Raw genomic sequence first — 23,853 nt, 5'->3', positions numbered from 1 at the left:
TTTAATGTTCTCTCTTTCTGAAGGTCTGACTGAACCAGTTGTCTGTCACGTTAACGCTCGCTTCCGGGACCTGTCAACTTCTTAGACGTGATGACGTAACGGAGAACTCCTCCTCTGATTGGCTCCAGCTATATTAAAAAGCGATTGATAAATACTACATAGAACAGGTCAATCACGGTCGCAGTATGCAACTCTAACCCTAACCCAGTGTTACTTTTAAAGAGGCGTGAATAGTAGTTAATTATCTTATCAACTTCGGACACGAACCTCTTAAAAAGCGCATTAAATCACCGTGTCTGACTGTGACATGTCACTGGCCACAGTGAACGCAACAAACGCTACTATGTGGGTTCATGTACTGCTCCATAAAACACCCTGATGACACAATGACGTGTCCGTTATTTACAGACAGTCTGATATTCATATTACCCTAACATGGACACAGGTAATCGTATGCGTGTCATCGCCTCTTCAGTTAACAGTGGCAGAGATTATAACTCAGTGACAATACATCACAACAGTGAGCAGTTCAGTGCTCAGCAGGACATTCAGAGCCGCTGTCACGGTCTAAATCTGTGCGGCGTAAATATACTTACACTGGAGTCCGGTTTCACGGAGGCAGAAGGGGACAGATGGCGTCCACGGTACTGTTGATGTAATCACACACACACACACACACACACACACATACACACATGCGCGCGCGCTGAGCGAAGCTCCGCCCACCTCAAGACGTTTTTAAAAAGCCAAACACACCCTGTGTGCAACAGGTGGCCCGGGCCACGATGTGAAGAATGCGGTCAGGTTAGGAATCATAATGAGGTCCATACCATCAGGTGGAAGAGGAACTAAAATACACAGATTTAACACTGGGTTTGTGATTATAAAATCACACACACACACACAGGTTTGCACAACCACTCTTGTTAGGACAATATATTGACTTTCATTCATTTGGACAGTCTTTATTCCTAACCTTCACCATAATCAGTTAATGCCAAACACCTTAACCCCAATTCCTCAGATATGAGATTGTGTGTCATTAGAACCAGGTTTTGGTCTCCATAAGGACCACTGATCCTGAAAAGATAGGTGGCTAAAGGTACACATACATAGTAAGATATAACATGAAATATATATGATTTGTGTTTGTGGGATTATGCTGCTGCCTGACTTTACCACGTCTCACTTAATTTCAGGGAGCCTTATGAAGTTTGAATATTTTTTTTAAAGTCAGGTTATCACCAATTAGGACAGCAACTATCGATTGTTTCCATTATCAAGGCTTTGTTTACATTGTATCTGTATCTGCATCCGCATCTAGTATTTTTCATTGTGTCGTATTATGTATACTCTTTTTTTGTCCCTTGCCTTAATTATGTTTTGGTGACTGATTAATAATCCTAAAATTCCCTAAAATTCAAATATAATGTGTTTGTGATCTAATATTATTATTTGTTTATTTTTCCATAAGTGAATATATGTGTGGTTGTTTATTTTTGACTCATATATATATATACTGCTGTGACTAAAGATTAATGAGGTGATGAAAAGCATGTGTGCAGCAGTGGCACAGATGAGCAGTGCGCACCCGTGTGCGTATACCCTTCTGTATTTAGTGAGCCACAGCCGGATAGGTGAGCTGATATGCATATAAGGCATGGTGCCACTGCCACTGTGGGCTACATGAGGTCTGGTTTTGTCTAAAGATGGTCCGAGGGCGCGTATGGCTGCGCGTGCAGGGCAGGAAGCATACCAGGATTCGACAGAAGCCCCGGGTGTCAGGTGTCGGGTGTCCATGCGGCTGATCCAGTGGGTTTAAACACGGAGCCGCCGCTGCTGCTGCTGCTGCCGCCTGCGCACATTCCTGGCAAGTCAAACTCGGACTTGAGCCCCAAGACGTCGCTTTCCATCACTTCTCTGATCTGACAGCTCGAGATCAGCAGAATGAGCTGATGATGGCGATGGCATAGTGAGAAAACGCCATTCCTCTTCGGCCATGCCAACCCCGCCCTATGGAGCTCACCCCCTCACCCCTTCTTTCCGACCAGCTGACCTCAGCTGAATGGTTCTTATAGTTAGTTATTAAAGCCATATTTGAGGATATTTTTCCCCTGCTCTTGTTTGTGCTTTATCTTTATATTAAATTGAACTCTATTTTATTAATAAAGCTATTTTTAATGTCACCTTTTAAATATCAGCTATAGAATATCCACTTATTTTTACCAAAGCTTTTGTTTTTCCATTTCCAACTATGCTTCTCCCAGAAAAACAAGGCCAAGGTCAAAAATACCAAATAATGGACTTTAATAAATTATCAATATGTATATACACTTACATTCACATGTGTTGGGCAACATGTTCTTATTTTTTTATTAAAGTTGTTTTTGGGTGGATGCATGGTTCAGTGGTGGGTATCACAGCCTTTCTCCGTGCAACACAGACAACAGACAGCTCCAAAAAAATATGCACATTTTAAAGGGATGAAAGATGCACATGAATGTCAACAGCGCAGAGAGACAGTCCATTGACAGCAGAGTGTTGCTGTGCCGCAGAGGTTGTTCCTCCTCCTCGGTCGATCTCCAGACAGCTGGTGGTGAAAGTGATGGAGATGGGGGAGACGCTGGAGAAGAAGACGGAGGATTTAGAAGCACTTCCTGTGCACAATGCTGGGGCCTGCCTCGTCGTATTCCTGCTTGGAGATCCACATCTGCTGGAAGGTGGACAGGGAAGCCAGGATGGAGCCACCGATCCAGACGGAGTACTTCCTCTCGGGAGGGGCAATGATCTAGAGGTGGAGGAGGTGATTAGTAAAGTCACACATTGACTCATGTGCCCTATAGGCAGAAAACTTCTCATATTTATTATAAGTACCTTGATCTTCATGGTGCTGGGGGCCAGGGCAGTGATCTCCTTCTGCATACGGTCAGCAATACCAGGGTACATGGTGGTACCACCGGAGAGCACATTGTTGGCGTACAGATCCTTACGGATATCAATGTCGCACTTCATGATGCTGTTGTAGGCGGTCTCATGGATACCAGCAGACTCCATTCCTGGTCAGGTGAGAGGCAGAAGTGTTATAAGAGAGCGACATGTGTTGGCACAGTGCGGTTGTTGGTAACTTTGAGGAAATTATGTAAATATGAGTGCCGTTAAGTACCGATGAAGGAAGGCTGGAACAGGGTCTCAGGGCAACGGAACCTCTCGTTTCCGATGGTGATGACCTGACCGTCGGGAAGCTCGTAGCTCTTCTCCAGGGAGGAAGAGGAGGCAGCGGTGGCCATCTCGTTCTCGAAGTCCAGAGCCACATAGCACAGCTTCTCCTTGATGTCGCGCACGATCTCACGCTCAGCTGTTGGGAGACAAGTCGATGCGTTATTAAACAGAGTAACAAAGAGCACAGGGCACGAACATAAACATACGCAGAAATACTGCAGTACCATAAAGTGCAAAAAATGTCTGACGAGGAAAATTTGAACGACACACAGTTTCACAATGATTTACATTGTCGGGCACAGCGTGCGCAGACTTTCACAGTTTATAAATAATTTGATCTTAAATGTGTGCTGCCTTTATAGATTACAGTATAGATAAGTTAGTTATTATAACAATACTACTGAGTTTTGAGAATTATATACATCCTCATGTGTGCGTAAAAGTGGTCGAGGGAGAGGGGAAAAAAGTGTTTGCGTCTGCTTTTCTGCGCTTTTGTGCAGTTGGCCGAGTTCCTCACCGGTGGTCACGAAAGAGTAGCCACGCTCAGTCAGGATCTTCATCAGGTAGTCGGTCAGATCGCGACCAGCCAGGTCCAGACGCATGATGGCGTGGGGCAGGGCGTAACCCTCATAGACTGGGACGTTGTGGGTCACACCATCACCAGCATCCAGCACAATACCTGGAGAGATGAGAGGAGAGATGTTAAGTCAAGTGCGACAGCGAGTACACCTGTGCGTAAATCTGCGTCCAAAGTAGATGTGTGACTGATGATGTACACATACACTCAGATGTTTGTTTTAAAAAGGGACATATATAGTCCCAGAAAGACTGATCGCCGTGCGTAAAAGTTGTGCGTAAAACGGCGTCAGTGGGGAAATGTCTCATTATAAATTGAGTTATGTGTTGCAGTTGTTAAGTCATTTATTTGTCAATTGCTATAGTAGCAAAATAGTGTGATTCTATGTGTTATGTGTGTTTATGAAGCTCAGTTATATGTTGTTAATCTTACCGGTGGTACGGCCGGAAGCGTAGAGGGACAGCACAGCCTGGATGGCCACATACATGGCGGGGACGTTGAAGGTCTCAAACATGATCTGGGTCATCTTCTCTCTGTTGGCCTTGGGGTTCAGGGGGGCCTCTGTGAGCAGGGTGGGGTGCTCCTCGGGGGCCACTCTCAGCTCGTTGTAGAAGGTGTGGTGCCAGATCTTCTCCATGTCGTCCCAGTTGGTGATGATACCGTGCTCAATGGGGTACTTCAGAGTCAGGATACCCCTCTTGCTCTGGGCCTCGTCGCCGACGTAGGAGTCCTTCTGACCCATACCGACCATGACACCCTGAAGTGGGGGAGAGAGAAGGTGAGATGATGGAAAGGTGAGCAGGGGGCATCACACAATACATACAGAAAATGACTCTGATTAAAGTCTTAACACCGACATAGTGACCATTGCGTAAATGTGCCAAATAACAGCACAGCCACATCAGACAGACAGCGATCGATGTGTGACGGTCAATTCACCTGTTACTAACTCAGCTTCAAAAAGGCAAAGGTCACATTTCTGGAGAACAGCTGATGACACTAAGGCTATTTGTACAAATACTGCTCTCCCATAATAAAATATCAATTACGTATATTTAATCCCAACAATATTATTATTGTATTTTTCTATATTTGGCTGATAGTATTGATAGTGCTTTTTGCCAATTAGTCTGTCGTCTTGTACTCCAGTCGACTAATATATCAGAGGTTTTCCTTCGCTGTTTACCTGATGACGGGGGCGGCCGACGATGGAGGGGAACACTGCCCTGGGGGCATCGTCTCCGGCGAAGCCAGCCTTCACCAGGCCTGAGCCGTTGTCGCACACAAGGGCGGTAGTCTCTTCATCGTCACACATGATGGCGTCTGTGAGAGAAGAAGGAAAACATTTCACTTGACTGAATCAAATCCACATGGTGACACATAATGTGTATGACATCAAATGTTTCTCGCGAACCCTCACTATTTATTTATTACTATATTCTTTGCCAAGGGACTAAACAATATCTAATACATTAATATAGATAATAAAATATTAAGAAACTAACATTCACTGGAGCATGAAGATGGTCAGGTCTGCGCTAAATGGATCCTGACGCACAGACAGTTACGCACAACTAAACCTACAACACAATTTCCTCCAAATAACCAAATTATCCAGTTATTCAAAGCGAATTTGTATAATCAATAATATCTTATATCAGTGAGTCAAGTCTCAAAACAACTCTTTTTTCCATTAGTCTGATCTGAAGAGGCATTCAGGATTCACTATTACACCTGATCGATTCAATGATGTCTGGATGAATGAGAATCTACATCAGACACCAGATCAATCAAGCTATAAATTAATATCTATCTATCAGTCAGTTATCCATCCATCATTTGCTACACCTGATAGTGAAATAGATCTTCTCCTGTGCCACCTGTCACCCATCAGTATTGTCTCTCCTACTGCGCTCTATTCTCCAGCTGAGTTTCCCATTGTTGCCTCCACTGTTGTAGTCCTGACCCGTGCTCTCCTAACTTCTGCTCCAGTAGAGTTCTGCTCCTGCCCTACAGCAATGAAGTGTCCCGGTCTGGATGAGTGGTAGCTCCCTGCAGGGTCTTACCTTAGGAGTGTGTCTGCGGCTTGGAGAGAGAGAATGACCCAACCAGTGCTACTGCTGAACCAGCTACCGTCCTCACTGCTGCCTGTCCACCTTATATACAAAACCTCCACCATTCACAAACCTCAGCACTGGCCTCCATCCCGGCCCTCTGCCATATTAGGATGCTGACAGGCCGAGGATGAAGGGTGGGCGGGGGTTTGCAGCGGGGACGGGGAGGTTCGGTCCCATGCGTCCATTCAGTGGACATCAGGAGTGACGCTGCGCGCCCCCGACGAGGAGAGAGCGCGCGCCATATATGGAACTGTCGCTTTGACCTCCCATGGAGCCCCGCGGTCCCACCTTGAGGGCCGTAAAAGGAGCGCCGCGGCCACCGCGGGGGGTGGGTTTCTAGGGGAGACACCAGTTGCTACCAAGCAGGGTTATAGATTTTGCTGTAAGTATACGCTTCATCCAGCCTTAAAATGGGAAAATGCTGCCCTCATCTGAACAGATTTAGGCCCCAATGTGAGCCAGGACCAGAACTGTGACTGACAGCTCCACGAGGAGCAGAGCTGCAGCTCCTGCAGCCAATTAACTGATCAATTCTCATTACACTAATCAGCACAACACAACATGACACATACATGGACATAACATGGACATAGTCCTTTTCTGCATGATGATGGTTGAGTTGTGGGAAATTGATTCTTTCTTTCTTTCTTTTTAATGTAGGAATGAAAAGCATTTGTCTAAAACCATATATGTATATAACCTACAACATAAAGATTATTACAGAATAATTATTACCAAAAAAATACAAATTATATAGCAAAATAATGTTTTCTAATATTAAGAGTTCACAGAGTAGAATTGACGCACAATGCTGTGATATATGTATTGTTTTGTTGTTGTTGTTTTTTTGTTTGAATTATGCAGCTTTGTAGCTGTATGTACTTTGGCTCAAGTCAAATTTGCAGTCAGAAAACTATATTTTATAAATAAAAAAAAACACCAATTTTTTTTAAAGATTTCTTTACATATCGCCACAGTGCAGACTTCACTGTGTCTGAACTGTACTGAATAAATAAGCAGGGAAACGGCCAACAGCTGACACCTTATCTGGTCTATACTCTGCTCTGTCACTGGAGCACTTGGATTAATTATAACTCCAATGGTGGAGGGGGAGCAGGGGAGCATATATGACTGACAAACAGAGGAAGAAATAAAGCAAATGCACATGTGTGCACATGTTTGTTTGGCTGGAAATAAACTGGGGGGGGGGGGGGTGAGAGAGAGGGGGCGGAAGGAAAGCATGTATGGTCTTTTCTTTCTTGGAGAAATTGTTATTACTTCTCTTCACTTAATATCTTTTATATGTGTTTGTCAAAGAGGAATACTTCATTGCATTGCATTGATCAGTGCTGCAGGTTTATAATATTCTGCACTCAGTTTATAAGCATAACATAGAATCACTTTTCACTGATATATACTGTAAATACTATGTCAGAGCAGAGCAGGACAAGAAGAGGGAGGGAGGGAAATCTTCGAAGTCTTGGGAGGTGAGAGCAAATGGGTTTAGGCCTCCCCATTGGGTTGTGTATGTGTGTGTACGAGATAGGGGTGGGGGTGGGGGGGGGGGGGGGGCAAGGGTTGGGGGTGGCAGACCAGAGCAAGGTTGTGCTACTTTTATGCACTTGTTGTGAACCGTTTTGGATCCGAGGGCCTGTGAAACGCCTAAAATGTAAAGGGGCTGGCAGTTGTTGCCACTCAGAGAGGGAGGGCGAGAGACGGAGGACGGCGGTGAGGGGAGGTCACAGGGGCCGCATGGGGGGAGGAGAGACGGGAGGGCGTGCTGGGAGAGGGAGAAAGAGGGAGGAGAGCGAGAGAGAGAAGGAGGAAGGGAGGTGAAAGGGCGTGAGTAGCAGGTGGCTGAAAGTAGTTGAAGATGATGCAGAGGCACAGACTCAGAGGAAGACGGTTTTTCTTTTTTTCGTTGCATTGTTTTCGAGCATAGACTGAGGTGAAGATGGCAGAGATGATCATGTAAGCAATGCACAGTGCACAGGTAGAGTCTAATGAAGGATTTTTGGAGGGGAGGTCAGAGCATTTTTTTTTTTCTGCCAACACTGTCAGACACTTCTTATGAGAGCAGCAGCACATGCAGAGGGCGAGTGTGTGTCAGGGAAAAGTGTAAGAATAGCACAAGCTCTGGCATTCACCAGCTGGACCCAATACTCTATGTGTAGGTCAGTGCACTCACCAGTGAGGCAGCATGCTCAACGTGTACAGTAGACTTCAGGTTGTTATTTATGCCGTTACAGTGAAGACTGACTCAGGAAACTGTGGATGTTGAAGCTAGTAAGGATGCCTCAATGTTTTTTCTTGTGTCTGATACAATCCCGATATCACAGCCTTCAGTATCTACAAATATTAGCCTTTTTTTTTTTTTAACAACATTTCTTGTCTGTGTTTGTCTTTTTATCCCAGTCCACATAGCTGGTAGATGTCACTGCAGCATGTCCCCATCTCTCTTTACATTTGGGCTTTTGGAGTGTATCAGATTTGAGCTTTTTTTTTTCTTTTGCTGACCAGTGATTTTAACCAGTATTGGACTGATACTGATACTGAATATTGTATCAGCTCATCCGTGGTAGCTAAATGAACAGGTAAAACTTGTAATATTTATTAAAAAAGTAATTAATTTCCTTCATTTTGTCACTAATGTGCTTTCTCTTGCTCCACATGAGGATAATGGGGGAAAAAACTCTAAAAGCACAATTGTAATTTTTCATTATGGAGCTAAAATAACAGTTAGTACACAGTTAAAGTGAGACATGCTTTTTTGTTGAACTTAAATTTGTGCATTTTGTCCACATTGCAGTGTTTCAAGTTCTGTTTCTCTATGCAATGTCCTCGTGTGGTAAACAGACCATTGGCAGACCAAAAAGAGTATAAGAACCCCCTTTTCCTGTAGTTCCTCAAATAGACCCAGCAGGTACAGAGAAAAGTGAAGGCGAGCCGAAGCACATGGAACTAGAATTAGAAACTCATGCAGTGCTGAGCTGAGCCGCACCTGGTCCTCTGCAGGACAGGAGGGAGCACAACAACTGCTGCCTCTGCTGGAGGCGTCGACCCACTGCCAAGCACTAAAGCAACAGCCCCAAAACATGCTGATGCGTCATGGATTTGTAACGTAGAGAATTCAGCTTCTTTTTGGTTTCCCACACTGCGTCTGAACCTCTGACATCTATGGGGAAAAAGAATCTCCTTCTCACGAGGTTTATGACGTCATCTTGATGATTTACTGTTTTCAATCACTAGAGTTTCAGATCTTCTTCAATTGAACACAATTATTTCCATTTAGAGGGAAATAGAAGACAAAGCTTTGTGGTATCAAATCAAAAAATCCCTTGGAAAATCTTTTAAAACAGAAGCTACAGCCATTTTTGTAGTCAATGTATTAAACCAGAGGTCTCAAACTCACGGCCCCTGGGCCATATGGGGCCCCTCAAACAATTTCAAGTTCATTTTAATTCATGTTTGCATCATAAATACATTTATATTGTGAACTTTTTATCGTCCCTCATCAAAACAAGCACTTTTATTTTGTAAGTAGGTGAAATATCATCATAAATATTATTATTTCGATGTCTTTTTCTCAAAAGGTTAGACTTTTTTTTCACTTTAGGGCCCCCTACTGACCAAACGAAACATCCACGTCACCCCATTTGGTTTTGGTAAACTTCAGTGTTTTGACCAGCGTCCACTTACCATACATGGAAAACGTGGGGGTGGGCATGACTGAGAATTCTTGGCTTCCGTAGATTTGCAACCGTGCTCCTATTAGACAGAACTAGATGTCAATCACACAGTGTCCAACCCACAATACATGCCCTGCCTCATGGTCTATGGTCCTCTAGATGGGAATTTAAATAAAATACTGTGCGGAATAAACTAGTGATTATTATTATTATTATTATTATTATTGATCACTAACTCCTCAGGAAAATGTTTACTGACATTCTAAATCAAAGCAGAAATTGCTTCACTGCTCGCATGGCGAGAAAACTCAGGTTTCATTCAAACACTTCCACATTGGCTTCGTACTCAGGAAATGGAGGCGATGTCCATTTAAAAAAATAACAACAACAAAACAGTAGTTTAAATTAAAAGGTCAACAATTGAACACTCCTGGACATGAACAAAATGTTAAACTGTAACAGCATCACTTTAACTTCTAAATCCATAAATTATTGAATAATTGTCTACTTTTGGTGAGCTGTTAACTTTCCCCACACTCACAGCATCTGATTGACAGTCACAGGGACACACACTGTGGACACAACCTGCTCAGAATACATCATTGTCATGGAGGCTTATTTTGGTGCCAATGAATGAATGAACATGGGAGTCCACACACCAAAGGTACAGAGCACCACCTACTGACAGCCTGGCACATTACATTCCTTAGTCCTTCACTTTTTATGAAAGATAATGAATGAATGAATGAATGAATGACATATACAAAATAATCATATGATATAATGTATTTACAGTCTGAAAAAAAATAAAAAAATGTATAACTTCATTTATAAATGAACAAATTCATATGTATTTTTAAATAATTGAATAACTTGATATTCTGACTTCATGCAAACTACTGCTGAACTACATTTATATATACATATATATATTTATGTTGTCTGTCTACATTTGTTCTAAAACGGTCAAACATCACAAAGAAGTCTTCCAGTGTTCTTTTTTTTGTTTAATATTTCACTTCATCTTTACAAAGAAATAGCATAATTAGTTAAAAATCTCTTATACATATAGATAATGTAATTCATATGACTTATAACTCAAGAAACGACTCATAAAAGTCGTTTTTCAGTTTTAGTTGTTGCTGGGGAACAGAGTGAGAGGCGAAGTTCATCTTTGACATAACGGAAATGAACGTTTTCATTTCACGTTTCAATGTACTGGGACGACATAAAAACTCACGTTTTATAATAAAGATATGAATGTAAATTTCGACAATTAAAACACATTTTTACAAAGGTTTACTACATGATAATATATTAATATTTAAAACAAACAAAATTGAAGATTAAGTTAAAAAATAAACAGACTTTTCAAATAGGAGATTACAAGAGATCACTGCCTTCCACTTTGTGAACTTTTAACGGTTCAAGTTTCAAATCTTTCTCAGTGGAATTTCGTGTGACATGAATGACTGAGCACCACAGCAACAACAACTGAATAAATACTTACTTTATAGGAACAGTTCAGGTTCTCCAGTCTCTCTGTATTTAAACATGATTATACACCCAAAACCTGAAGGATCCCTTTAAGGTTTTGGAATTAAGGTTAATTCATTTGTACTTTGAAGAAAAATAAACACTGTGCTCTCCCTGAGTATCTTCGAGAGGTGACGTGGAAATTCACAGGACAAAATATTTACTGATGAGGATAGTTATCCCCACCTATCGCCCAATGTCAACTGAGATAGGCACCGCACCCGACGCTACCCTCCAGTGGAGGATAAAGCGGTAGATAATGGATGGATGGATGGATAGTTATGACTCAGTTTGTCTTTTCACACGCTGCCGCGATATTTAGTTTAGTGCAAAAACAAACTTGTGTGTGTGGCCTAAGGGGTGTGTAAAGAATAAAGAATAAAGAATAAAATCAAGTTTGGTGGTTTCTCTTTTTTTAAAATGTGACTTGGTGCTGGTTCATTTGCTTCTTTACAACAGTTACCTGAATATCCTGTAAACATTTGTGGATAAAACAAGGCATTTGTGGACGTTATCGAACACAGATTAACATCTTTTACCTTTTCTTGAATGGCTTTAGCTCAAATAACTATTAATAGAGTTAATGGAGGAAAAAAGAAAGATGGATTACTCGATGAAAATAACTAGATAACTTTAGATTTAAAAAGTGACATGATCGTTGAGAGAGAATACAACACACAGGTCACCTCTGGGTCTGAAGCCTCTTTCTACATCCTGCAGATTACACTTTACCTATAATTTCCTTTTTGTTTGACACTTGACAAAACAGAAGCAGTGTACCTTCTCAATTGTGTTGTTCTGGAGTGTCGCTCACATTCCCCACAATAGAGGATCATTGATTTAAGCAATCGAAACGGCATTCACAAATTACTTTACAATTAAAACCAGACTAAAACACGGGAGAAAGAGGGCGCCTCCGATTGGCTGTTGTAAGCAGCTGCACATACCTACATGTCCCTTCAGAGGAAAGGTTGCCTTGGTAACAAGTGAATATGCTGCAAAGCAAACTCCAAAAGAAAAAGAAGAAAAAAAAAAAAGAGTCTGAAAGAGAGTCCAACAATGAACGTAACTAAACATGTGTTAATGTGTGACGCGCTTCAGAGATGGATCATGAATGAAGGGGGCGTGTGTTTTGGTTTGTGCCATTATTATTCAGGGTTTGAAACCACCTGGAGAAGAGACTCAAATAACTGATTTCATGAAAAAAGCAGACGACTACAGATTTAAAGAGAGCATGTCCATGTTCGGCAAAGGTAGACTTTAGATATCGGCTCTACAGTGACAGAGAAAGGGCTCTGTGTGTGAAGAATAAATACACATCACTTCCAATTTAGATATGAAAACCTTGCTTTCCCCCCCCCAGAGCTACATAAGTGACTTTACACTAGGGTCGGTAAGTGTGGGAAAAGTTAGTAATAGCAGTTCATACCATTTACCTACACCTGCACAGAGAACAGAGGTCAGCAGTGTTAGGCCTGGGTCATACCATGTCATACCACTTCCACAATGCACATACATGACCACAGTTCCATTCATACTAAAATATGTTGCAGTCTGGCGTTCCATACATGCTCAATCTCACATTCCATTCCAGTAGTGAAGGTACTCATTGTACATTTTTCGGGAAGCCAGTAGGGTGTGTGAATATATTTATACACAAAAATAACGCAATAATATTTTCCTGGTGTGACACCATGCCAGCGTGTTTTTGTTTTGTTGTATTTAAGCCTCTGTCCACGAGTTAGCAGCAGGCTTTTGACTCTCCTCCTCTCACTACACACAGACACCTGTGTTTTGTTAATGCATAGAACATTCATTCATTCATCTTTTACCGCTTTATCCTCCACATGAGGGTCATGGAGGACACTACTGCTAATCCCACAAACACACACAGGGAGAACAGGGGAGATGCAAACTCCACGCAGAAAAGCTGCATAAAAATTGTTATTTTGTTTAATAAAATAGACTATTTGGGGGGGGGGGGGGGGAATAATTGCTATATTGAAGTATCCCAATATAGCTCACTATATTATATTGTTTCCTCTTTATTGGGGTATGTGTGGTATCTCTACACTCTTGCCAGTACACAGGTCTAATGTTCATTGTGTTCTTCTTTGACCAAAACTATGAGTGGGTCCACACGGTTCCTTTGAGAGAAAACATTATTTATTGATGGCTATCAACAAATTCAAAAAGAAGTGCTTCAACAATTTAAGAGAGCCCAGCGTGATTGATGTCTGTCCATCTTTCTGTCTTTCTGTTTTCAGTGTAAAAATGACATATTTTGAAAATACACTCTCCATTATTTCACTGGTCCAGGTTTCCAGTTCTCATCCTGTGCTTCCTCTCCAAACACTCTCTCCAGCAGTGAAGGGACACTTGAGGTATTGATCCCTTTAAATTTTCTCAGCAGCTAACACGTCTCTCATGTTTAGTCCTATGCTTCTTCCTTCAGTGTTCATCCGTCTCTCCACACTCCAGGAAGAATATATCGTTCTATTGTTCCTCCTCTATCTCTATCTATTTGTCTCGAGGGAGAATTTCAACTCATTCTGGAGCGAAGCCACTGACCTCGCCTCCAGACGTCTTCTTCCTCCTCTCGTCTGTCCCTGCTATCCTCTCAGCGCAGCGCCTGTTGCTGCTCTTCCTGTAGAAACGCCTGCTTCTCCATCAGTTTTCGGAACAACCCTTCCCGGTTGCCGAGCAGCTCCACGTGCTGACCACACTCGGCTACGCGGCGCTGGTCCAGCACCGCCACCGAGTTGGCGTTCTTGATGGTGGACAGGCGGTGAGCAATGATCAAGACTGTCCTCCCTGTTGATTGTTTGAAAAAGGGGCAGAAAAGTAACATAGAGTCACATTAAGAAAGAAAATACTATAAAATGAAAGGAACGTCGGTTCTCTTTGTTAGAAATCTACCTTCCATCAGCCGCTCCAACGCCTCCTGGACCAGGAACTCATTCTCAGAATCCAGAGCACTGAGAAAAAAAGATGTCTGCTTAGGATTGCTTTTGTTCAGGTCTTAAACTTCTGATAAACTTCTGATTCGGATGTTAAAATGGATTGCACAGTATGATGTTAACAGAAAAACGACCGCATTCATGTTTATATCTCTCCATTATAAGCGTTCACCATCTCTAAGAATGATGATGGTAGAATAAAACCTGATTTACAGCACATAGGAGCTGCGTTACGCATTGTTCAACCAAACAAGGGAGTGAAGCGTGGTCTAATGATATCTGCTCCCAGTGAAAAATAACAAACGTAGGTTAACAGGAAGAGCAGTAGAAAAAAGAGACCGGTTTTCACTCCCTGGAAAGATCTTTCAAACTAGAGCTGCTTAAACAAATACAAGGCAAGGCAGCTTTAGACATGCAGGTTGTTTTTTCTCATTAACACAACCAGCATATGTATTAATAGTGAGCCATTGAGTTAGCCATGATGCTAAATTACTCCACTGTATTTCTTTTTAAACTGACTCGACTCTCTTACCTGGTTGCCTCATCTAAAAGCAGGATCTTTGGATTCTGTTGAGAGAAAACAACATCCAATTTAATTTGACATCCATGTGATTAAAAAGAAGACTTTAGAAGAAGTTTAGAAAAAAAAGGTGATTAAAGCACAAGCATTAATTGTGTGACCAGGTTAACGCACCATTACATTCACGTTCTCTCAATGGTGAAATAAAACAATAGCCAAGCCATTGTACATACCTTGAGTAGAGCTCTGGCAATGGCTATCCTCTGTTTCTGACCACCTGAGGGATAAACAATGCTAGATTCATCATGTGTTTACACAAAAACTTTTTCATAGAAGAATATGATTTACATGTTTTTTCCCCAGATTCTTATTTGCAGATTTCAGCAAGTCAAATTTAAGACTTTTTAAGACCTTTTTAATGCCACCTTGAATGAAATTTATGACCGAAAAACACTACAAATATAGACGACAGTTGGGGGATCCCGCTGTATTACAGACGTGAGCCAACTCTGAAAACGGACGTCGTCCAGCCAACTCTCAATAAATAGTCCTGCCCCGAAAAATGTAAGACCTTTGAGTAATGTATTTAAGACCATATAACATTGTAAATGAATTTAAGACATTTTAAGGCCTTAAATTTAGATACATGAAATCAAGACTTTTTAAGACTTTGTACAGATGTGTGGACACCCTGTTAAAAAAATATTTCTGACATCCCTTGTTTTTACTGGAGATTAAACATGCTGTCTTAAAAACACAAATGAGCCATTTTAGCTGTTGTTGTAACACTATTGTGGACTATATAGGCTTTTAAAATGTACGGTATGTACTGTTAAAAACCAGAATTAAACAGATGCTGTGAGATATTGTTGACATAACTTCTTAAGATAATCATAGATAAACACAGAGAACACAAAAGCTTCAGCCTCGGGCCGTTGCCAGGGGCTACGATGGTAAAACCAGTCGTTCTAGATCAAGTTCGTGGAATTATCAGTGTTGCGAGACTGCATCTCAGCCCCTCTTCTGTTACTCACCTGACAGCAGCACTCCCTTCTCCCCCACCACGGTGTCAAAGCCCTTGGGAAAATCTTGGATGAAGTCGTAGGCGTTTGCCACTCTGGCTGCTCTGTAGATGTCTTCTGTGGTCACAGTGTTGGGGTCCACTGCGCCATAAGCTATATTATCCCTGATAGAAGAAGAAAACAGCACTGGCTCCTGGCTGACAGTTCCAATGTGACTCCTGAGCCAATATGGATTTAGATCTCTAATGTCATGACCGTCTATCACGATGATACCTGGAGAGAAAGTAAAAGAGACGACCATTTAACGAACAGCACGTCAACTTACGACGTCAGAGTTTGAAGTTCTTGTTCTCACCAGAGTCTGTATCATACAGTCTGAGCAGCAGCGAGACCAGAGTGGATTTTCCGGACCCGCTGGAACCCACCACAGCCATGATGGTACCAGCCGGGACCAGCAGATTCAGGTTCTGGAAAATGGGAGCCTCCTTACGGGTTGGATAAGCAAAGGAGACGTCGCAGAACTCGAGCTGGCCCCTCAGCTGGTCTGGAGGAAGCACTAGACCTTCTGTGGGGGGACAGAGGATGAAGAAAGGGAAAATGATGTGGTAAATGTCTGTATTTAAAAAGATCTTTTCTAGTCTTGCAGACCACCCAAGGCCAAAGTACAAATCACTTCATTTAAATAAATGGAATAACTGCAGAAGAAAATTAATTATGTACAATGTTAAATAACATTTTAGACATTTCTCTCCTGTTGATCTATAACCGATTGATTTCACTGTTTGAGTTTGGAGAGAATAAAGACATTCTTTAAAAAGTTTAATAAATGCAAAAAAACTAAACTAAACCATGGACTACACGATGTTTGTCTGTTTACAACTGACATACAAATGTGTCCTTGGTGCATCTCCTGTGACCCGTTGTGATAGGATTTGACAAAATCAGAATATTTCCATTTAAACCTAATTATGATTTTTAAGCCATAAGAAGTCAGCTGAGCAGGTGGTCTCTAAAGGGTCCTGAGGGCCGACTGGTGATCAGATCTGAGGACGTATTCAGGACAAATTGGGTGGATTCATGCCTGTATTAAAAGCTGTCCACTTAGAATGATCCAGGACATGTTGGATGGATGTTAAAACCATATTAAATCCATATTCAGAATATGTTTACTATTAAGAAGATGTTGTTCCCTGATGTTTTTAAGCTTATACTCTTCTACTCGTGAAGGTGCGTGCATACCGTCAAGGGGAAACTCAGGCTTTCTGTCCAACAGCTCCCACAGTCGAGCTCCTGCTCCGAAACCCTTCATCAGCTCAGAGTAGAATGAACTGAGACCTGCACATCAAACAGACAATACTCTGTGTGATTGTGAACCACACATACAGAGTATGGCACAGATGAAACATTTTCATTTTCACATGCGTGTTACCTGAGATGCTGATGCCCACCCACAAGGTGTACATGATGAACGATGACAGCTCTCCCACAGTCATGTGATCGTTGGCCATGAGGAGGCCTCCTTTGTAGAGCACCGACAGGATCATGAAGTTACCACTCAGACCAGTCTGAAGAACACACACAGAGAGGCAGGTTTTCAATGGTGATGCACAAGGCTTATTTTAAAGATCAAGAATGCATCAAGTTACTTGGGAATCAGGTGAAGAAAGGCTTTCTTTGGAACTCATGAGTCACCTCGTGACCTTGTGAACTCATAACTTTGACGTGGGTCATATACTACCGTTCAAAAGTTTGGGGTCACTTAGAAATGTCCTTATTTTTGAAGGAAAAGCTTGTTTTTTCAATGAATATAACATTAAAGGAATCAGAAATACACTCTATACATTGTTAATGTGGTAAACTAACTATTCTAGCTGCAAACGTCTGTTTTTTAATGGAAAATGTACACAGGTGTACAGAGGCCCATTTCCAGTGTTCTAATGGTACATTGTGTTTGCTAATCGTGTTAGAAGGCTATTGGATGATGAGAAAACCCTTGAAAACCCTTGTGCAATGATGTTAGCACAGCTGAAAACGTTTTGCTGGTTCTTTGAAGAAAGGGCAAAACTATTATTTTGAATAAAAATCATTATTTCTAATCTTGTCAATATCTTGACTATGATTTCTATTCATTTTGCAACTCTTTTGATGAATAAAAGTGTGACTTTGAATGGAACACACAAAAAAATTGTATAACTGACCCCAAACTTTTGAACAGTAGGGTATATACAGGAGGACATTCTGAACACAGCTACAGCAAACCAACAACTATACATTGTGATTACTTATCATAGATTATTTTAAACTCCTCTAGAATCGTGATATTTCTATTTGAAAAGAAACGGCATAAAGTAAGTAGCAGTTGTCAAGTGGCTTCAAAAACCTAATTTGACCATTTCATGAACTCAATAAAGGTTACACACAACTTAAGAGTGTTTACTTCTACATGGCTAAAACAGGAAAAACATCAGAATACTTCGGCAGTGAAGGGTTTCATGAGTCATTTCCTGGAACCATGGTGACGTAAATATAGCCAATTTAATATTTTTGACCTACGTTGTCTTCATGTAATTTACAGTTAATGCAGCAAGATCATTCATCACAAGGTTTTTACTTTTACTTATTATTACTTATATTAATATATATTTCCAATGAATTTGTTTATGTATCACAAATTTGTTTTATTTTTGTATGCATGTGTATTGCAACTATACATAATATGAAGAAAAAAATCTGCTAAATCATGCCATTAAGCTGCTCAGTAACAACCGTGTGTGTCAGTGTCAGTTGGTTTATCTATTCCTGACCATGGCGAAACATCCTGATTACACGTCAAGTTCTGTGGCAACTGTGACAGAAAACATGGCAAAATGTAGAAGCCTGTGTGCAAGAGCTCATCTGCAACAGTAACACAAACACACAGAGACACGCACAGATACACACACACCCACAGAGAGACAGACATATATACACAAACTTACCACTCCAAAGAAACCGGCTCGTAAAACAGCTTCCTTCCTGGCCAGGCTGAGGACGTGATCCGTCTTCTCTGTGTACGTGTTGACCTCAGATAGTTCTTTCCCAAAAGCCCTGACAGTCCGCATGTTGCTGATACGCTCCTCTGCCAACTGTACACGCACACATACACACACAATTTGATTACATTATCTATAGGAAATTAGATTATCATCACAGTAATAGTTTACTCCTCCTGCTAAATTCAATTAAGGCACAGGCAGTGAAGCCTTTACAAGATGAACACGAAACCTGAAGGGCCAGATGTTTTCATGAGCCATCTATGAGAACTGCCTTTTCCAGGGAAGAGACAGTTTGCCTTGTAGTTACATTTTGTGTTGCTTTTTAAACCACTCGCACCCAAACACAAGAGTCCATGAAGAAAAACAGTGATTTTATCTCACAATAACAGAAGCTTTTGGTCTCCTACTGCCTCCATCAGTATATTTGTGTCACTTGCATAAATCTGGAAAAAGGACATCAAAGACTTATCTCACAAAAGAACACAACTGAACGTACTGGTGGGAGTCAGCAGTAGACCAACAGCTGAGGTAAAATCACTGTTTTTGTCACTGGACGTTGGTGAGGGGGAGAGAGTGGTTTACACACACATCACACACACATCATTTTCCTGTTGAAAAAAGTCTGACTCACAGCAAGATGAAGCAGGGATTATGCTCTTAAAATGGGGGGAGATTATCATGATTCACTGAGTGTTGCACCCGCCCGATTCCAGCTCCTGATTCCAGAGGCGACGTACAAATACCTCCTATAACTATCTCATCCTTTTGATCACTTTCACCAATAACACCAATAATCACATTTCCTTCACAGTATCACTGTATTCCCAGAAAGAGCCTCTCAGCAGAGTCTCAAGTCTTCGTGTACTTGTGCACTGTACCTGTGTGGCTTGTGCGAGCGCATCCTGGGTGAGTTTGGAGATGGAGCGCAGATATCGTCCATAGATGACAGCGAGAATGGCCACGGGAGGAACAATCATCAACACAAAGCTTGCAAGACTGGGGGAGACATAGAACTAGAGGAGCAGAGAGAGAGAGAGAATTGGTCAAAAACATGGTCAGAATAAATTAAATAAATTAAATATAAAAAGGAGAAAAAAAAGGGGAGAGAGGGTAAGGGAACAGAAGATATTAATCCCTAATGGCTCTTCTCAGCAATTGTTTCTTTTCCATTTATTTCAATGAATGTTATTTACACCAGGAATTCATTTTACTTCCTTGTAAGACAAAATTAGTTTTGTGTGCACTGTGCATGCATTGTGTCAAACATGAATTTTAAAATCTGACAACAGAATAAAGGAAAAATTTCAGTTATTTTCATTAAAAGCGGAGCGACTTAATAGTCACATGTTGCTAGTGACACAGCCACACACACAATAATCATTTTGACAAACCTGTTTTGCAACAATCCTATCATTTACACTGGTCTGAAAGCAAATTCAGCTCTGAAAAGAAACAAAACAATTGTAAAGTTGTGTAACGTGTATTGTGCTACACCGCACACTGCCCACCTTCTGTTCAATGACTGACTCACTTGCACATGAGCAAGAGTGTTTTTACAGTTTTCCCTTCGACTGAGACTTCTCTTACATGAATGATGGAATCATTTCAGATTAACGTTACATTCCTTGTGGTTGTGTTTGGTCAAAGCCCATTGTTAGAGAGATTTAGTTCTCAAAAGGGCGGTGAAACTCCCATTCATTTTCTGAGAGAGATTTTGATGAAAACAAAATATTATTCTAATGTAACCACAAGCCCCAAGACTGTGATTGGGTGTTGTATAATCCTGTAATTACATACGATATGAACAGTGTTTGTAGTTGCAGTAATTGCATTGTCATTGAGAACTACTACACTACCCATAATCCTCAGGCAAAACGGATATATCTCTGGTTACTGGAGCTCTATAAATGTAAACAAAAACCCAACTATATAGGCAATGATGGCATGATTCATTACGTTCACGACAGAGCAGTTATAATTTCTCTTTCTTACATTCTGTCAACACTACAAGTTAAAATTAAAGAGGAGTTGAAGTCATATGCTTATTGGATGTGTAGGTCCCTAAGTTTTATATTAATTATGAACGTAGTCTTGTAAATTTGCCCTTTTTCTGTTTTAAGACATACACCGTTTTGCTCCGAATTAAATGTTGTATGGTTGTGATTCCTCTAATAGCTGGTCCAACCTATTTAATAAGATTTTTTAAGTCAGTAAGGAAAATGAATCACAGGAAATGCACTTCCTTAAAGTAGGTTGTTATTTACACCTTAAATCATGTCTTTTGATTCTCCTTTCAAACCTGTCCTGACCACACCGTTTCTGAGCACTCACCATCATACTGACACCAGCAGCTGCCTGCGCCACAGCTCTCAGACCATCTGAGAGGTTGTCTGTAATTGAGCGGCCTACGACGGCTGTGTCTGCAGAGAGGCGGTTGATAAGCTCACCGGTCCTGTTGCGATCAAAAAATGCCACTTCCTGTCTGAGGATGGAGGAGAAGACAGAGGCACGGAGATTACGAACAATCCGCTGACCTGAAGAGAAAATAGATTAGTGAGGAACAAAGGGAAAAAGAGACTGCTGCACTGAAACAATACATATGCATTTCGAATGCCGTGTATGTTTTCATCACTCTCCCTCCTAAACACACCTGAGATCTGCATAAGGTAGACTCTGGCAGCGTTGGCTGCTCCTCCACACAGAAACACTCCAGTCAGCATGACACACAGTGATGTTAGGGACGCCGTCATCGCCTCTGTGTCTGTTCCAGTGGTGAATATGGTGTCAATCACTTTACCCAGGAAAAACGGTGCCGACATTGTGACTGCACTGGAGACAGTCAGGAAGCCTAGGGCAGCTGGAGTGGATTAAGGAAAATACCAGGAAACACACGGACAGAGACGTCAGAAATTAATTCAAATAAAAAGGTCATTCTAGTTACTTCAAACTTGCTGGCGTTGTAAAAACATTTTTTTGTAGATTTTGAACTAAGCCAGATTTACACAACACAAAAAACAAAAATGAAAAACATAATATTAGAGAACTGAGAGGAAGAAATACAGCGTCACTCATTATTTGCTGCCACTGGGTGAGAGGGAGTTTACACAATGGAGAGGTCATCAGCCAGACCAGGCTGCATACAATAAACAACCATTCACACCCTAAAATCAAGCCAGGGTCCTAGTACCCATAAAAAAATCCAGCAAAATTACTGATTCTAACTATTTCTAACATTGCCAAACTGCCCTGCATCAAAAGCTGAGATTCAAGGCAGATAATGCACTCTGGTGTAAGCCAAACTATACAAATACATTAATATTAATATGTATATCCTCCCCTGCACCCGCAGTGCCTTGCTACGCCCCTGGCAAACTCACTGCCCGAAGTTTACCTGACAGTGTCCATCTTTCTGGCCGAGCAAGTCCCAAAATCCTTCTGACGTCCTGCACAGGGACAGAGTTTGGCGCCTGGCTCTTCTCCGGTGTGTCTGCTGGCTGTGGCTGTGGCTGTGTGGACGAAGAGCTGGCAAAGGCAACAGGTGTGTGAGTGGACGTGGGGTAGTGTAAGCACAGCGAGCCGCAGGGCTGGAGCGACGTGAACGGCCTGGACGCCGGGAGGAGTGACGAACTGACGCTGGTCCATTGCGTCGTCCTTCGGTGGGCAGAGGAGATAGCCAGGCGACGGTCCAGCGATAGCCTCCGGTGTTGTGTGAGCCTCAGTCTGGTTAAACACACTCCGTGTGAGCAGCCGGACATGCGAATTAATAGCCACATAGTCTCGTGTTCAGCCACTGGCGAGTTAAATAGAGCAAAAACAATTAAAGGGAGTTTGGAATCATTGAGGTCCGGCGATAGCTGCTGTTTCCGGGCAAGTCCATTTTAATTCCTCGGTCTCCCGAGACGTCCACTTGTCCAGCTTGTTGTCGAGTCATTGTCGAATTTAGACCGTTATTTTTCACATTATCTGAGGCCAACAGGCGTATTCGCCCATTTATCTCTTATCGCCGAGCAGCTACCGCCACCAGCAACAACACCACCTCCACCCCTGCCTGTCACTGTCATATGCAGCTGAGAAACAGACACGCGACTGAAACAAACATACACAAATCACTCCGACGTATCAATAAAATGTCCCCCGTATAGAGTCAGAGCAAAGGTGACCCTGCTGTGTGTCTCAGGTATGAACGCACACTGGAGTGTAGCTCCTGTTTTCTCACTGACGGACGAATGACGGCGGTGCACACAGTCACAACTTCCCCAGGCATAACCAAGCGAAGCCAGAGCGATGAGCGGTGTGGAGGATATGACACATTAGCAGAGGTGGAAAGTAATGAATTGTATTTGCGTTACTGTAATTGAGTGGGTTTTTTTTTTTGTGTACTTGTACTTCTCAAAGTTATTTTACTTTTACTTAAGTATGTTTTTTGGAAGTACTCTACTGTACATTTTAAATCACATCACTAATTGAATAATAAAATGTTGGCCTGAATTAAAGGTGAATTGGCGCTAATTAAGGTGCCTGAGTGAGTGAGAAAGTTAAAGCATTTGTGACCGTTGACCCATTTTGACTGATACATTAAGTGTTTATATATTTTATTTTGTCAGCACTTAAATGTGTAAAGGTTTGCCTTTAATTAAAAAACATTAATGTGAGATTTGTATCCCCTTGTCCTTTTTGCACGACACAAGAAAGAACCCTAACCTTTTTAAAAAGTAACTAAGTAAGTTTTACTCTGAGTAAGTTTGAAACAATCATCTTTTTTCAATAGATTCCAGTTGTCAAATATAGAGGACAGAAAGTGCCTAAAGTAAATAAATAAATAAATACACCATTTAATAATAATGACTTAAATGTGAGTATGAGTATGTACTCCAGTAGTACTTCATGATGCACTTCATGAAGTACTAGTACTTCATGATGTCCTGATGGAACATAGGATCACGAAATAATGAATTAAATAGTGACATAATTATATATGTTTTTAAATACAATGATGGTATGTTAATTAATTAATGACACATTTAATAACACATTTAATTAATGACACATTTAAGTAATTATTTAATGGTGTATTTCTTTATTTCTTTATTTAATGTTGGCACTCTAAACCGTGCCGTTTTATAATTACCTTACACAAACACACATTTCCACAAAGTTAAACAATTGTTTAACCTTGTG

The 23,853-nt window shown here is 41.5% G+C and overlaps 2 protein-coding genes across 2 annotated transcripts; both read right to left on the bottom strand.

The window, feature by feature from the left end:
• Positions 1–2,290: 2,290 nt before the first annotated feature.
• On the bottom strand, positions 2,291–6,022 carry acta1b (actin alpha 1, skeletal muscle b). The gene is made up of 7 exons (XM_083901155.1): positions 5,863–6,022; positions 4,983–5,119; positions 4,229–4,553; positions 3,737–3,898; positions 3,164–3,355; positions 2,875–3,056; positions 2,291–2,788 (listed from the first exon to the last, which is right to left on the bottom strand). Exons 2-7 carry the CDS (start codon positions 5,109–5,111, stop codon positions 2,645–2,647), a joined length of 1,134 nt encoding a protein of 377 aa, XP_083757281.1. The 5' UTR covers positions 5,112–5,119; positions 5,863–6,022; the 3' UTR covers positions 2,291–2,644.
• A 7,286-nt stretch (positions 6,023–13,308) lies between these two features.
• Positions 13,309–22,805, bottom strand: abcb10 (ATP-binding cassette, sub-family B (MDR/TAP), member 10). The gene is made up of 13 exons (XM_083900665.1): positions 22,067–22,805; positions 21,326–21,532; positions 21,007–21,209; positions 19,554–19,688; positions 18,619–18,765; positions 17,070–17,205; positions 16,880–16,975; positions 15,996–16,205; positions 15,653–15,913; positions 14,852–14,895; positions 14,631–14,665; positions 14,058–14,116; positions 13,309–13,952 (listed from the first exon to the last, which is right to left on the bottom strand). The coding sequence occupies exons 1-13, from the start codon at positions 22,446–22,448 to the stop codon at positions 13,759–13,761; spliced, it is 2,109 nt and encodes a 702-aa protein (XP_083756791.1). The 5' UTR covers positions 22,449–22,805; the 3' UTR covers positions 13,309–13,758.
• Positions 22,806–23,853: the final 1,048 nt, after the last annotated feature.

This window comes from Microchirus variegatus, assembly GCF_963457635.1.
Source record: "Microchirus variegatus genome assembly, chromosome: 14".
In the NCBI taxonomy this organism is placed as follows: domain Eukaryota; kingdom Metazoa; phylum Chordata; class Actinopteri; order Pleuronectiformes; family Soleidae; genus Microchirus; species Microchirus variegatus.
The sequence above is the reverse complement of the archived record's forward strand: the minus strand, read 5'-3'. Positions and strand labels throughout refer to the sequence as shown.

Coding starts and splice junctions, on each gene's coding strand:
- abcb10 (XM_083900665.1), bottom strand. CDS start 22,448: ATGTGGCTATTAATTCGCATGTCCGGCTGCTCACACGGAGTGTGTTTA. Junction 21,210..21,325: donor CTACCTTATGCAGATCTCAG/GTGTGTTTAGGA, acceptor TTTTCTCTTCAG/GTCAGCGGATTGTTCGTAAT. Junction 14,117..14,630: donor CTTTTAGATGAGGCAACCAG/GTAAGAGAGTCG, acceptor TTTTTTTCTCAG/TGCTCTGGATTCTGAGAATG.
- acta1b (XM_083901155.1), bottom strand. CDS start 5,111: ATGTGTGACGATGAAGAGACTACCGCCCTTGTGTGCGACAACGGCTCA. Junction 3,899..4,228: donor CGCTTCCGGCCGTACCACCG/GTAAGATTAACA, acceptor TCATCTCTCCAG/GTATTGTGCTGGATGCTGGT. Junction 3,057..3,163: donor GTTCCAGCCTTCCTTCATCG/GTACTTAACGGC, acceptor TCACCTGACCAG/GAATGGAGTCTGCTGGTATC.